Below are 15,022 nucleotides of genomic sequence, written 5' to 3'. Positions count from 1 at the left end.
TCAGAGAAATTAGAAAGCATACAATTTTATTTTCTGGTTAACCATAGTTAGTTAAAATATTAAATGACTAGAGGGTATGTTGAAATTGGTCAGCCTTTTAATATAAGCTACTATAGCTGACATTATTAATAAAAAACATTGAGCTGGGCATAGCAGCTGTCTTAGATAGCAGATGCTCAGATGAGGCCTATGTAGCATCTGAGGATGCTACCCACCCTGCCAACCAAGCCCTTTGCTACTATACTGCCCTTGGCACATTGGAAAATTATATTCCATCAGTAGGTTGAAGTAAGCAGCTTTATTTGGTGAAGTCCTCCTCCTCCTCCCCTTCTTCTTCTTCTTCTTCTTCTTCTTCTTCTTCTTCTTCTTCTTCTTCTTCTTCTTCTTCTTCTTCTTCTTCTTCTTCTTCCTTACTGTTTCTCCAATGGATATTCTAGTCAGGAATACAGGTAGGCTGCTTTGAAAAGTCAACAAGCCTTCTGAAGCTTGTAAGACTTTGATGTACTATCTTGGATTTTACACTAAAATAAAAAGATTATTAAAATCCTATGTATAGTTGATTAAAATATCATGCTAATCAGCTCAAGTAAATTTAGATTCAGAAAGAGTTTTCATGCTTATATTCGTGGACACCCCACATCACCCCCCAAGGGGCTGGAAAACCTTGAGTCAAAGGCAACTGAACAGCTTCCAGGTATGAAAAAGGAAACCATTCTGTCTGTCTAAAATTAACCTGTCAGACAAAATTAACCTGTCAGGATAAGAGCCCATGAAAACTATGTGGTAAACTAAAGACAATAGAAGATGACTTTAGTATGAAACATCATTTGTTAGTTTCCCAGTGAAATGTATATGGAACTTGATGTCCAGCATATACTTTGATTGCAAATCTGGAATAGTTGAACAAAAATAGTTTTGTTGGGTTTTGTGGGAAGTTGTGTAAGTAGGAAGTATGGCAATCAAAGTTAGAAATAGAGTGTGCTTAAATAAGTGTGGTATAAGTGCATGCATATGTGAAAGAGAGAGAAAGAAAGAAGAGGAGACAATACTCATTTAAAGTCCCTTCAAGTCGGCATCCTTTTAATCAGTTCAGGAAGACACATCTAACAATTAAATGAATATATGCTAGATTGTTCCTATGCGTTCCAGAATGGAAATAAAATAACAATAGCAGTAGCACTTAGACTTATATATCACTTCACAGTACTTCACAGTCCTCTCTAAGTGGTTTACAGAGTCAGTCTATTGCCCCCAACAATCTGAATCCTCATTTTACCAACCTTGGAAGGATTGAAGGCTGAGTCAAACTTGAGCCAGTGAGGATCAAATTGCCAAACTGCTGGCAGCCGGCAGTCAGCAGAAGTAGACTGCAGTACTACATTCTAACCACTGTGCCACCATGGCTCTTAATTAATTACCAGTTTAATTATCAATTCAGTGAAAAATGTAGAACATAGATATATGTAACAGAACCATGGTATTTAGTCTTATTTTTGTTGGCTTTTCAAATTTATGTCTTCCACTTGTGTGTAATAGACTGGGGTGAATTCTTTTGGCAAGCAGAATCAAGGGTGTGTGTTGTACTCTGGTGGTAAGCCATCATATTTTATTACCTTGGTTTTTCCCTCAGGCTTGATAGACACTCCTTCTCAACGTGTTTGCGCAAATGTTTTAACCTTCATACCATCTGCTGCTGGAGAAACAAACCAGTCAGTTTTTTAAAAAAATCAAATGTTTCTGAGAAAAAGCTGCTGGCCTACCTAAGGGAATTAGAAACAATCAGCACAGCTTTCAGGTATTGAGTGGTGTGCCACTTCACTTTCTCAGTTATACAGGGTAGAGAACGAGAGCAATCTGCTTCAAAAAATACATAGTGACCACATTAAACAACTTTAAAATGTTGCGTACAGCATATTATTATGTTTCATAATTGCTTTGGGAATCATATTAGGCTTGTGAAAAATCACTGTAGTCATTATTTACTTAGGTGTCAAGAGAAGCTTACTTTATGTTGTAAAAAAGTGCTGGACTATATTTGGTTGGGAAAGTGGCAAATTATAGATCTGGATTATTTAGATGATCTACATAAAGTACTTTCAGCCCTAGGTACTACGTCATCATTATTAATATCATCACTCAGAGGATTGTCAAGAATGTACACTAATTTTAGACTAACTAAATCTCCTTGCCATTTGGAATATCCCACCTCAAGAAATGAGGTGGGCGTGAACTTGGCTAGACCACAGGTCTGCAACCCGTGGCTCCGGAGCCGCATGCGGCTCTTTCAGCTGTCTCCTGTGGCTCCCAGTCCTCTGCCATGTGCAGTCCCAAAAAAAAGTGGGTCTAAAAAAGTTCAACCAATCAATTCAAATATGCAGGGTAGGTGCATATCTTGCCTTGGCTCCACTCTTCAGTCAAACCCTGTTCTGCGCATGCACGCATGTATGCATATGTGCACACATTTTTTGCGGCTCCCAGTTTTTCCTTTTGTGAGGGAACCAGTTCTGAGTGGCTCTTTCACTGTTTCAGGTTGCTGACCCCTGGGCTAAACCTTTGGAAGTGTTTGAAGACCCAACTCACTTGAGGCTTGCAGAGAAGCACCCAACCTTGGGGGTCAGTTAGAGCCTTTAAGGTCCTCCCCATTCCTTTTTAACTATTTTGTTTCTGTTTTAATTGCCTCTTCTATACAATATTTATAGAGGGGTTTTTTGGTTTTACTTTTTAATTATACACTGCCCGGAGTCACTCTGGGAGTGAGAGAGGTGTTCTCCAAATATGATAAATAAATAAATAAATAAAAAAATCTAAACTAATAATATCTCAACACTGCTGGATTTCCCTACTTATGACAAATGCTCCTTGTGATAAAAAGTAGCATTTATGTTTCAGAAATTATATTTTAGGTTTTAATTAAGAAATGGGCAGTAAAGAGTTCCTTCCTCTGATCTTTTTATAACAATGAAATTAATGGCATCCATTCAGCAATGCTAAAAAAATGCCTATTTTTCAGAATTATGTTTCCAGCATACCATTCAATTGACAAGCACAATCCAGTTAGCCTAGAAGTGATTATTCATTTCTATTATAAGAGGATACTTATATTCTAGGTTAAAAAAAAGTTGGTAGATTTATCATAGCATCCATATTAATTGATCATTTTACAAACTGGTACTGTAATTGAATTCAACTTCAGAAAAGGAAAGAGATTCTGATTCTTCTCTGGGCCTTTCCCCCACCTCCTCAAAATGTCCTTGAAGACTAAGTCATGCAGATTTCCTACAGTTGTTTCATGCAAGACACAAGGATTCGCCACTCCAGATTGCTTATGGATATAGTTTCTTGAGTATCAGAAAGGTTGGTTCAGTGCCTTTGAGAGATGTGTTCCTTCCATTAATTTCATTCTTGAGCCTTTTCTTCATAAACTGTGCTGCAACTGGGGAACTACTGGGAGCAGCCTTCTCTCTCTCTTTCTCTCCCCTCTCTCCCTCTCCCTCTTTCTCCTCTCTCCTCTATCTTCTATCATCTTTCTAATTTTAAAATTGCCCATCTTCCACACAGAAGGGCTCATTGTTTGGTGAAATGGAACACTGCAATCTTCTTCTTGAACTTCCTATTACCTTGAAAAATGTGCACATGCTGTTCCAATTGTTTCTGGCCATATTTAATCAAGGGCCCACTTTCATGGCTCTGCAACCACTTCGTTGTTCCAGTTTATAATGCACATTTTTTTCTATTTTCCCCCAATGTAAGTCTTGTCATGGACATGAATGGCAGCACTTCCTTCATGCTGATGTTTGGTATTGATGAGGACTGGATCTTGCCAAGGTCCTATAAGCTAGTTCGGGTTGCTGCAGGCACACCCTCTCCCTTCTGTTCGTTGTGCACTGCACTCCATGGTCATTTTGGTTTCAGCTGGAGAGATGCTGTGTGCCAAGGTATTTGCTTATGGAATGCTTCTCTGATGCTGGTTAGACATCATGCAGGTGTAGAACTCTTCCAAATAATACTAAAAAATATATTTTAAAAATAGATTTGCATATGATTTAAAAAAAGAGGACTAGTGCTGTGCTGTACAGGAGATTGGTTTAGACTACAAGAAAATTAGATTGTAACACTCTATATTGTGGATGTTGTTCTAAAGCTTGTAAGCCGCCCTGAGTCTTCGGAGAAGGGCGGGATATAAATGGAATTAAAATAAATAAATAAAATAAAATAAATACTTTCATTATCAATTTTCCTTTTATCAGCACAGTTTTATGGAGGGCCATACTTATTGCTATCTTTATTATTTGGTGGATAATAATATTTAATCTTCTGCTAACATTTTCATATTCCACGGGTGACTTCTGAGTGATGCTGTCCACAAGTCACTAACTGCCAGCATTGCCATTTCTATGATTGATTGCTTTCAATCAATCCTTTCTAATTCATCCTTTGTCCTTCTGTGGTTCAACTGTAAGTTTGGATGATAGCATGGAGGGGAAATGAGAGAGGGACTCTGACAATGTACCTAGAGAACTCTCTCTTACTTCAGTCCCTACACTTCCCCGTACATGTGACTGTTTGGCTGGTCTTTTTTTAAACACGGGATTTATATTTATCCAGTGCTGATGTCAGAAACATCCAGGGTGATAGATTGGAATACTGTTATCCAGGAGACTTGAAAGGTGGCTAAACCTTCTCTCTCGAGGGCACTTGCCATCCTCATCCCATTCCTCTCTAAAACATATTAAGGCGACCATTATTAAGGTAATACTTAGTGGGAAGGGAAATAAATCCAGGGAATCCACCAATGACTTTCTTTAATTTAGTCTTCCTGAAACCTGCGTCATTGTTACGGAGCCAGATTAGAGTTTGGTTGTCAGCACAGTCCAATTAATCTTGGCATCCTTTTCTGCTGACTCAAGAAAAAGAAGAACACAGATGAGTACAGCCATGAAGAAAAGCCCTACATTTTGGTTGAGAGAGATTAAAAAGCAGTGGCAGCTAGGTTTATTTTATAAGTTAACATGTGTTTTTATTTCAGTAACAAGGGATGTCAGAAACAGAAATTTGGCAGAGATGTCTAGTCCCTGGGGCATTAACTGCAAACAAAAGCTAGCTATTATGCTCACATTAAAGACTAAACATATTATTTGTGTGCGACTTCTGTTTTCTTTTGCAAGTATCCACATCATGCATCTGGAAGGAGAACAAACAAAAAAGGTGTGCACAAATATGTATGCATCTACATAGCTTATTTTGAGTTTGTGGGAAAAGATTGCATTTTGGAATCAGAAACTATTTTTCATTACAAATGAGATATTAACATATTCTTTTTCCCAGTAAGTCTTGGGAGTTGTGAATGCCATGTTTTGAGTTTTGGAAAGGCATTTTTTTTGTTCAACACAAAAAAGGCAAGTCGGTGCAAGTACAGACTGGGTGGGGCGCAAGACCGAACATATAGTCTGTAGAGAGATGGAAAAACAGCTTGGTTTGTGTGAAAAGAAAGAAGCTCATTATCAAAACCCTTTAAGAGTTCTGGGTCTCATTCTTTTTCAGGAATCAAAGTGGCTTTTTTGGTATTCTGTATTGCAATATGTGATTATATTTACCTGCAAAGAAGATTGAGGGTTTTTTTCCCAAATATTTGATCTTTAAAATGGATTACTTTAGATTTATAAGCATATTAAGGCAGATTAGTTTTCCTTCTAAGATCTTCCAAAGTGTGGTATTTTTGTGTGCCTCAAATTCAGGGTCATTTTCCTTTTATGTACAAACATGAAGTGTTCCTGAAACTTCTGCTCTGAAAGTTAAGCATAAACTCTCAAGTTCACACAACTCTTCTTTCAATGGGTGTGTTAGGTTAGATTACAACAGAACATCTCATTGAAATAGGGAGGGGAGATATTTTTCTAAAACTGACAGGTGTCAAAAAGTTCAGCAAGGTTATATTCTGCCTACAAAATGCCTCCTAGAATTTGGATGACCAAATTATGTATTCATTAACAAAAACATTCTCCAAGGGGTCAGTTTAAGTTAGACCTTCCCTACCTTGCATCTTCCAAATGTACTAGAAAACATGTGTCGGAACTGCTAGCCAGACAGCATGAAATGTGTAATCAGATACGGCTAAGATATAAGGAATCCCACAAAATCCCCACAGATGCTATTACATACTGGTAGAATATATGCATATGTATGTCAACAGGTATTGTAATAGCATTCACACTTCATTGTCAGAATATAAAATTAGTTGCAACTGTTTAGGCTAAAGTGGCAGTGTAAACTATATACAATGTGAATATATACCATTGAACAGAATGGAAATGCCTTCTTTGTAAATCAAGTATTTAGATTGGATTGTATAGAAGCATGATTTGTTTAAAGTCCAATATGTGAAAATGGGCATCACACTATAGCAAAGTAAATTAATACATTTGAGACTAGAATGGATTCATAAAAGATGATTTACAATTTTCTGCCCTCAGAACAGAGTTATTGATTATTATCATATGCAGAAGGCCATGTGCTGAAGTATATCCCGCAACAATTGCTCCATTAATTAGGGCTGATGAATCGTTAATGGCAACAGAACATATGAAAAGCCACATATTAAATATTTCTTTGAGGATTTATAAAACCTATGATAAATATCTACATAAGTAAATGTAGAATTTTATTTGTAGTTTTTCTGAAGGTTGCATTACATTTCAGTGATAGAGAAATAAGGTGAAAACTGCTTTGACAAGTGAATCTTGGACATCCTCATTCCTATTACATTGACATAAAAATAGATGAGTGGGGTAGATCTAAGGATAATATTATGCAATATCAACAATAATATTAGTAATCCTTAGAGGTGATAAGAAATAATATATGTTCTTATGCAGGGCAGTCTCTGCCAACATAGAAAGCCATGTTTTTTTGGGGGGGTGAAGAAAGCAAGAAGACTAGATTACGATAGGAATTGGTGTTTGAAAGATGTAACAAAACTTTGCCAGTTTATACTCTATTAAGTGCAATGACTATCCATGCATGGAATTGCATTTTGAAAATATTAACTCTCAGTTAGTTGCCATTTCTGGGACCAGCATGTGTTTGACTGGTGCCCCTTATTCAGCATGATTCATTCACTCTTCCTATCAAAGTAAATGTTACTTTCGTTACGTCCAGCACCCAATCTCTTCTGGGGTTTTTTCCTTTGTCTTTGTCAATCAAATGAAGAATAAAATTAATCAAAGACATTTGTTGTTTTTCATTCCCCTCTGCCTTCTTTCTGTGTCCATCAGATGTACAATGGAACTCTCAAAAGAAATGCAGCTGAGAACAAACGCTACAGTTCCTACAGCCAAATGGACAGTTGGGGTAACAGGCATTATAACAAGATCTGCAGTCCTACACATGCTGGCAGTGACTACTGCTTTGTGCAGAACATGAAGAGTAGTCGGAGTGAGCCAGACCTCTACAATGACCCTCCACGAGGCACACTAAGGAGGAATCAGAGTGGAAGCCGAGTGAGTCACAAGGCCGGTCTACATCGTAACAGTCTCTACAGCAATACATGGAACAACCAGGAAGGAATTACAACCCTCACAAGGTCAAATAAGAGAATTCCAATGCGTACCCCCTCTTGCGCTTCTGCTAACAAGCAAGATGCAGTCTATGCCCAGCCTGTTGCCAGCAAGCCTGATGCAGTCTACAGACAAGATCACTCCAAGTAAGTCTCTGTACATGTTGTCTCTGTGCAGCCCACAATGTGGGAAATTACATGCAAGTAAAGACAGATATGGTAATAGTTAAACAACATAATGAAAACCCATTTGGAGCATTTTGGTTTCCATCACCTTGAAAATACTAATTAATAATAATAATAATCACTTATTCTGGCACACTTCATATTACTTAGATAGAATTTGTCTGAGGTAGGAAGCCATTTAGGCTACAAACCTAAGCATGCCGATTAGTAAGTAACCCTATTAGAATTGCATGGTGTGGCTGTCAGTTATGTATAAAGAACCTTTGAGTAAGAAAACAAGTGGTATCCATATTTAACAGGAGATAAATACTGTTGTTATTTATTAATATATTTCCCTGTTACACCACTGTTAGCTGAATGTTTAGCACCACAATTCAATATCTATTCAATGATTGAGTTCTTCCAAAGAAAAACTACATATAAAAATCTGAAAATTTCAATAGAAATTTTTTTATTTTACTTAACCTATATTCAGCCATTGGAATAAAAAGAAACCCAATAATAATCTGTATATTCTTAAGATGTTTAATCAATTAGAAATATTAACTACTCATGAACATTGGATAGTTTGCTATGTGGCTCAGCTTCTTTTGTGGAATGCTCACTTAAATAGAACATAGAATTTACTATAATTTTATGTACAAATGGAATCATTAAAGTAGCTATGTCTTTTTCTAGGTTTACAGTACATAACAGCTTCTAGGGGTCTGTATGATTGTTTTTGAACATATGTATAGAGACAACTGGAAAGAGTTTCTGAAGAAACAGTGCATACTTGAAAATGTATATGGTTGTTTTAACTATTTGGAAAGAGATGAGTTTCATGCACCCCTATATGTTCTGCAGCAGTTTTTTTTAAGTAACTGCATGCTAGATTCATTTAACTATTTAAAATTAGAAGATGCAGAGACATGTATATATGAGCCAACATTGGAAACCTTCCTGAAAATGAGGTGGATGATTGTACAAAAAATGTTCTGTTGTAATAAAATGTATTAGGACTATTCTACATGCAGCAGTGCAAGTGGCATGCTAGAGTTTAAAATCAAGCAGTCTTCCCAAACCTCTCCTTAAGAAATGATGATTACAGATCCAGGTTCTTATTAGAACAGAGTTGCTTTCATCTCTACTACTGTGTGGGAAACACTTTCCTCTGCCAAACATCTTTCAGGAGTGGCCCTTTTGGAGCACCCTTTCCAATTGGGTGTGTTTCACCTTGTGAAACTGGTCCAGATTGGGGAGTTGTTTGCCTTGAAGCACAGGCCTGGCTGGTGACTCTTCTAGTTGAACCGGTTCCTCTTTGGGAGCTGTTTCATTTCTAGAACTAAGACTACTTGGTCCTGTACCACAGTGGGAATGGGACAGGGATTAATGTGATTGTTTTAAAAATGGCACCAGTGAGTGAGTCACTTATGAGATCAGCCAGAATGGAAAGTTCATTTCATATAGTTCTGTTGAAATAAATAAATGCTTAGTAACGTGCACCCACCTAAGGAGCTGACAGTTTAATTCTTGAGAGCTAAGAGAAGCTGGAGAGTTTCCCCCCCCACGTACATTATTCTCCTGGTCAGTTGAAATGTGGAGCTTCTATTACAGAGATTGCTTAATATACGAAAAGGGGAAAACAAGCTTAAGTCTAGAGTAATGAAAAACTCGTCAAAATTGAAATTTATTAAACAGTCTTGCCCAACTCTGAGTACAGAACCCAGATAATGAGTTCATGCAGTTTCTGATAAAAAGTGATTCTACTACTGAACTGTGAACTCTTGCACCTTAGCCTTGCCTTTTTACTCTGTGGAGTCATCCCATTCAACATTCATGCCTTTGAATGTGCTAAGCATTCCAATTATGGTTATGAGTTGTGGTCAAATAGTGTTCAATAAGTCTTTCCTAACAAGCTGAAGCCCTTTGAATCTATTTAATCTAACTCCAAACTCAATTCCATAGTTTTAGAAATTTTCTTTACATGTCTCTTAAAAACACCAAAATCAGAGTATTTATACCTAAAGACTAAGGATAAATGCAGTGGTGGGATTCAACTGGTTCACACCACTTTGGCAGAATCAGTAGCTAATTTTTTGTTGCCCAGGCCCAGAATGGACTTCCAGAAGTGGCATCCACACAGAGAACTGTTTGTTCACATATTTGAATCCCACCAGAATCTATTATTCCTGTCATTTTTAAAAAGGGCTTGCAAAAAAGCAGAAGTTGTGATCCAAATCTCCATCCTTACACAGTTGGGTCAGGACATGTTAATGTTGTTACTACCTCTATTCTTCAGTCCCTCATCTTCAACTGTCATAAACACTGAAAGATTTTATGAGATTTAGAGGAAAACATAGGACATGCTATGAATATCTATGAATTCTCAGAGATGAGTTCACAAAAATCTTACAAATGATGTTATCTCATTGGACACCAAAGTTGCTAATACCTGCCTTAGTTATGCTGCCTACACTGAAACAGAATAGGTTTGCAATAGTGGTAGGTTTGCAATACAGTATTGTATTCAGAATAGGTATTAATAGGGTTGGATTTAAATAAGTTTTAATCACATTTTTAGTATTGTATTCTTGGGCATAATTATTTAATTCTTTTTAATCTCTTTTTTAACTTTTGTATTTACATTTTGATATTTATTGCCCTGTACACCGCCCTGAGTCCTTCGGGAGAAGGGCGGTATAAAAATTTAATTAATAAATAAATAAATAAATAAATAAATAAATAAATAAATAAATAAATAAATAAATAAATAAATATTACAGAATAGGTTCATATTCCACAATTTTTTAATAATCATTGGTTTTGGACTACATGTCTAATCATAAAAATGGTAGGGTTCACAAACACACTGTACTGAAACCAAATTACCCATCTGGGTTTGTCCAGTGTGTGATTCTAGCATGTGAGAATAATCGCTACCGCCACCACTAGCAGTGCTAGTATTGCTAACCAATGCTTGTCAGGTTTATTTCCTGGGAAAACATACTTGCTCATTTGGCAAACCTTTCTCCAATGAATGATTACAGAACTCAGTCTCTTTGCTACTTATCATGTCTTTACCACTCTATAGTTTTCACAGTTAAGAATTCAACTAAAACAGTCATGGAAATTGAGATTATATTTTAGGAAAAATCCTGAGAGATCAGGATTGGAAAAGCCAAAAAGAAGGCAAGGGGAAAAAGACAATATCAGGAATTAAAGAAGGGAAAAAAGGAAAAGGAGAAAATGTGAGTGGAGAATCTAAAATAATAAAAAAGAGAAGTTCAGAGCCACTTTCATACCAGTGCAGAACCTTCAGGCATTGTTTCAGTCATTCCCTATTGGCAATTGTTAATATGAAGAAACATTATTGGACTACCCCGAATATTGGAAATCCTATGAAACTCTACAATTGATATATATATTCCCAAATCTCTTTCCACAAACATAAAGAATCATAGAAAGCAATACCAAAATCTGGGATTTTTAGGATTCCTCAACTGTGTGCATTTTAGTTTAATATGACTGAATGCCACATTTATAGCCGCCGTACTTTTTTGTCTATAAAGAATTGAAGAAACAATCATCATAAGAAGACTGAACAAATATTCATTCTGACTAGATTGCCAAAATAATACCAGTATTTAACTGATAAATATGAGGAATTCAAATTATTCAATTCTTTAACTTTTCAGTTCTCCATTGTACAAATGCAACAGTTAGCACAGCAATCTTCCCTTGTTGTTATTATAGAAAGATAATTAGAATGTTGCAGATGGTGCATTCTATGTAATTTTTCTAACCATTTTATAATGCTTTGGTAAGAACCGTACTTGAAATATTGCATCCAGTTTGGGTCACCATGATATATAAAAAAATGTTGAGACTCTAGAAAGAGTGCAGGGAAGAGTAACAAAAATGATTAGGGGACTGGAGGCTAAAACATATAAAGAACACTTGCAGTGATTGGGTATATCTAGTTTAATGAAAAAAAATGACTAGGGCTGATATGATAGCAATGTTTTAATATCCAAGGGGCTACCTCAGAGAAGTGGTGTGTGTCAACCTACTGTCCAAAGCACTTAAAGGCAAAACAAGAAGTAATGGATGGAAACTAATTAAGGAGAGAAGCAACTTAGAAGCAAGGAGAAATTTCCTGACAGTTAGAACAATTAATTAGTGGAACTGTTAGAATATGTTGTTGAAAAAATGGTTTGTTTAACAGAGTATTATTAATACACAGTGGAAGTTGTACTGGGACTTTTAGGCAAACAGTAATGCACTAACACGAGTTTTATAACTTATTTTTACTCAGACAACAAAAAGAAACACAGTAAGAAATAGTCCAAGTATCAATCCAGTATCATGCACATAAAAGTCAGTCCATAAAAACATAGTATCAAAATACAAAAGCTGCTTACCAATATCAAAAACAATATACACTGTAGCAAGCAGTTGATTCTTGAGAGAATAAATATCAAGTCAGCAAACAAGAGAACAAGAGGTATCCAAACACTAACATCAAACACATATACAAGAGCAACTACGTGTAACATCTAACTCTCTTTTATGTGGAATAATTACAGCCACACCCTTAGGCCGTTTAACTCCTTAAAGGTGCTTTTACTCCATTATATAATATTGTCACCCAAATCAAGTTTAATCTCTAACAATCTCCCCTTTTGGGTGGCATATTATACATATATTTTTACAATCTCAAATTACACATATCACAAACAGATTTATGCTTTATAGCACCCTGAGCTTTAGTAAACTGGTCAGCAATATTATCTTCAGTTGCACAATATTCCAGTTTAATCAAATTATCTTTAACACATTGTCTGACATTTAGATACCGTAGATCCGTATGTTTTGATCTAGTTTTCACTGCAGCATTAGTTGCTAATTTTATAGCTGCTTGATTGTCTTCATACACTTTTATTGGTTCATTACAATTTAAACCCATATCAAACAATAATTGTTTCCATACCAATAGCTCAGTACATAATAAAGATAGACAAGAAAATTCGGATTCAGTTGTTGATAAGCTTATATGCTTCTGTCTGTTAGACCTCCATCCTACTAAAGCGTTTCCCAATAATACAACCAATCCTGAAGTGGATTTCCTGGTTACAGTATCAGATGCAAAACTAGCATCTGCAAATGCTTTTAGTTCCAATTCCTTTGTTGGCTCTAGATATAGAGAATAATGTATGGTGTGTTTCAAATATCTTAAAACTCTTTTCGCACCTTGCCAACATCTGGTTGTAGGATTCTCACAATATCTAGCTAAATGATTAACTGTAAATGCTATGTCAGGTCTTGACCAATTACATAAATACATCAAGCTGCCTATTAATGATTGATATATCTTTTTATCAAAGACATTGCTGTTATCTGCTGAACTCTCAAAACCTTGAACCATAGGTGTTTTTACTGGTTTACAGTTTTCCATATTATAACGTTTCAGCAAACCATTAATTTTCTTAGCTTGAGACAGTTTAAATCCTTTACTAGTCCTGACAATATCCAGCCCTAGATAATGACTAATAGCTCCTAGATCTTTTACTCTAAATTTTCTTTTTAACCCTGAAATTATTCTTTCAGTTTCTGTTTCATCTTTTGCTATAATAGCAATATCATCAGTGAATAATAATAACAATGATAATTCATTATTTTGCTGTTTTATAAATAAACAAGGATCTGCAATACTAGCTTTAAATCCCAAACTATTTAACTCTTTTACTAAACATCTATTCCACTCATAACCTGACTGTTTTAAACCATACAAACTCTTATTCAGTTTCCAACAGTACCCTACCTTACTTTCTATTCCTGATGGAACTTTCATATATATATCATGGTTTAATGTTGCATGCAAATAAGCAGTTTCAATATCTACATGTTTTATACTATAATTCTTATTTGCTGCCCAAACTAAAGCAGCCCTAAGAGTGGAAGCTCTTAACGTTGGGGAAAATACTTCATCATAATCACTATTATTCTGTGCAAATCCTTGAGCAACTAATCTTGCTTTATGTATTACCTCTCCTGTAACACTTTCTTTCAGTTTAAAAACCCATTTACATCCAATTAACTTTTCTGTTTTAGGTATTTTAACCTCTTGATAAACATTAAGATCTTGCAAAGACTTTATTTCTTTATCCATAGCTACTTTCCAATTCTTTCTTTCATTCTCAGGATACATTTTTATTTCTTCAACATTAGAAGGTTCAATGTCTATTTGACAAATTAAACCTGCCTTGAAACGATCAGGCTGTTGTCTTTCCCTGTTAGACCTTCTGAGAATTATTGGACTTATAGGTACATTTACATTATTATCTTCTTCCTCTCCTGTCTCCACTATCAGTGGTTCTTGTTTGATCTCTCTAGCAGGTTCCTCCTCTTCTTTATCACTTTCATTTGAGGAGTTAGTTAAATCTTGTTGAGGAATATATACAATATCTTCTATCCTTTCCCAGCCTGACTGTTCTTGAAAAACAGCGCTAGAACTACAATAAATGTTTTTAGTACCTTTCTCCCAGAACCGATAAGACTTATGGTTTAACTCATAGCCAACAAAAAATTAATTGTTTAGCTCTATGTTCTCCTTTATTTATTATTGAACTTGGAATATGTACCCAAGCAGGTGTCCCAAATGTGTGAATATAACTAAGATTTGGTTTTCTCTTATACCATAAGGTATAAGGAATTTTACCTGTAGCTGAACTAACCACATTGTTTAAAATATGATTAGCACATTTTGCTGCTTCTCCCCATAAGCTATCAGGTAAACCAGAATCTTCAATCATAGATCTAATCATAGCTTGCAATGTTTGGCCCCTCCGTTCAACAAATGCATTATGCTGAGGTCTATAAGGAGCTGTACGTCTATGCTCTATTCCCTCTGAAACTAACAGCTCATTGAACTGTTTATTAACAAACTCAGTTCCATTGTCTGTTATTATGGTTTTTACATTTAACTGAGTTTTCCTTTGTACAAACTTGAGCCAATTAGATATTGTTTGTATAGTTTCAGTTTTTGACGTAAGGAGATAACAGAACCCATATCTGCTATAATGGTCTAGAATATTTAATATGTAGCAAGCACCCCCTAAACTGGGTTTCATAGGACCTATCAAATCCATAAATACCAGTTCTAATGGAGTTGTGGTTTTAAATCCATCTAACCTATTAGCTGGTGCTGCCCTGCTCTTTTCTCTACCACATACGTTACACTGTAGATATTTCTTACAAGCCTTTAACTTAAACCCATTAGACAAAGCTACAGTTCTTTTTAGT

At 35.8% G+C, this 15,022-nt stretch overlaps 1 protein-coding gene across 1 annotated transcript in view; it reads left to right on the top strand.

Moving 5' to 3' along the window:
- PKP1 (plakophilin 1) overlaps positions 1–15,022 on the top strand; it is a 52,797-nt gene that overhangs the window by 16,080 nt on the left and 21,695 nt on the right. The window contains exon 3 of the mRNA XM_083358438.1: positions 7,272–7,699. Coding sequence (XP_083214564.1) covers positions 7,272–7,699 — 428 coding nt within the window. The remainder of the gene's footprint in view (positions 1–7,271; positions 7,700–15,022) is intronic.

The sequence above is a fragment of the Vipera ursinii genome, assembly GCF_947247035.1.
Source record: "Vipera ursinii genome assembly, chromosome: 3".
NCBI classification, from domain to species: domain Eukaryota; kingdom Metazoa; phylum Chordata; class Lepidosauria; order Squamata; family Viperidae; genus Vipera; species Vipera ursinii.
The sequence above is the reverse complement of the archived record's forward strand: the minus strand, read 5'-3'. Positions and strand labels throughout refer to the sequence as shown.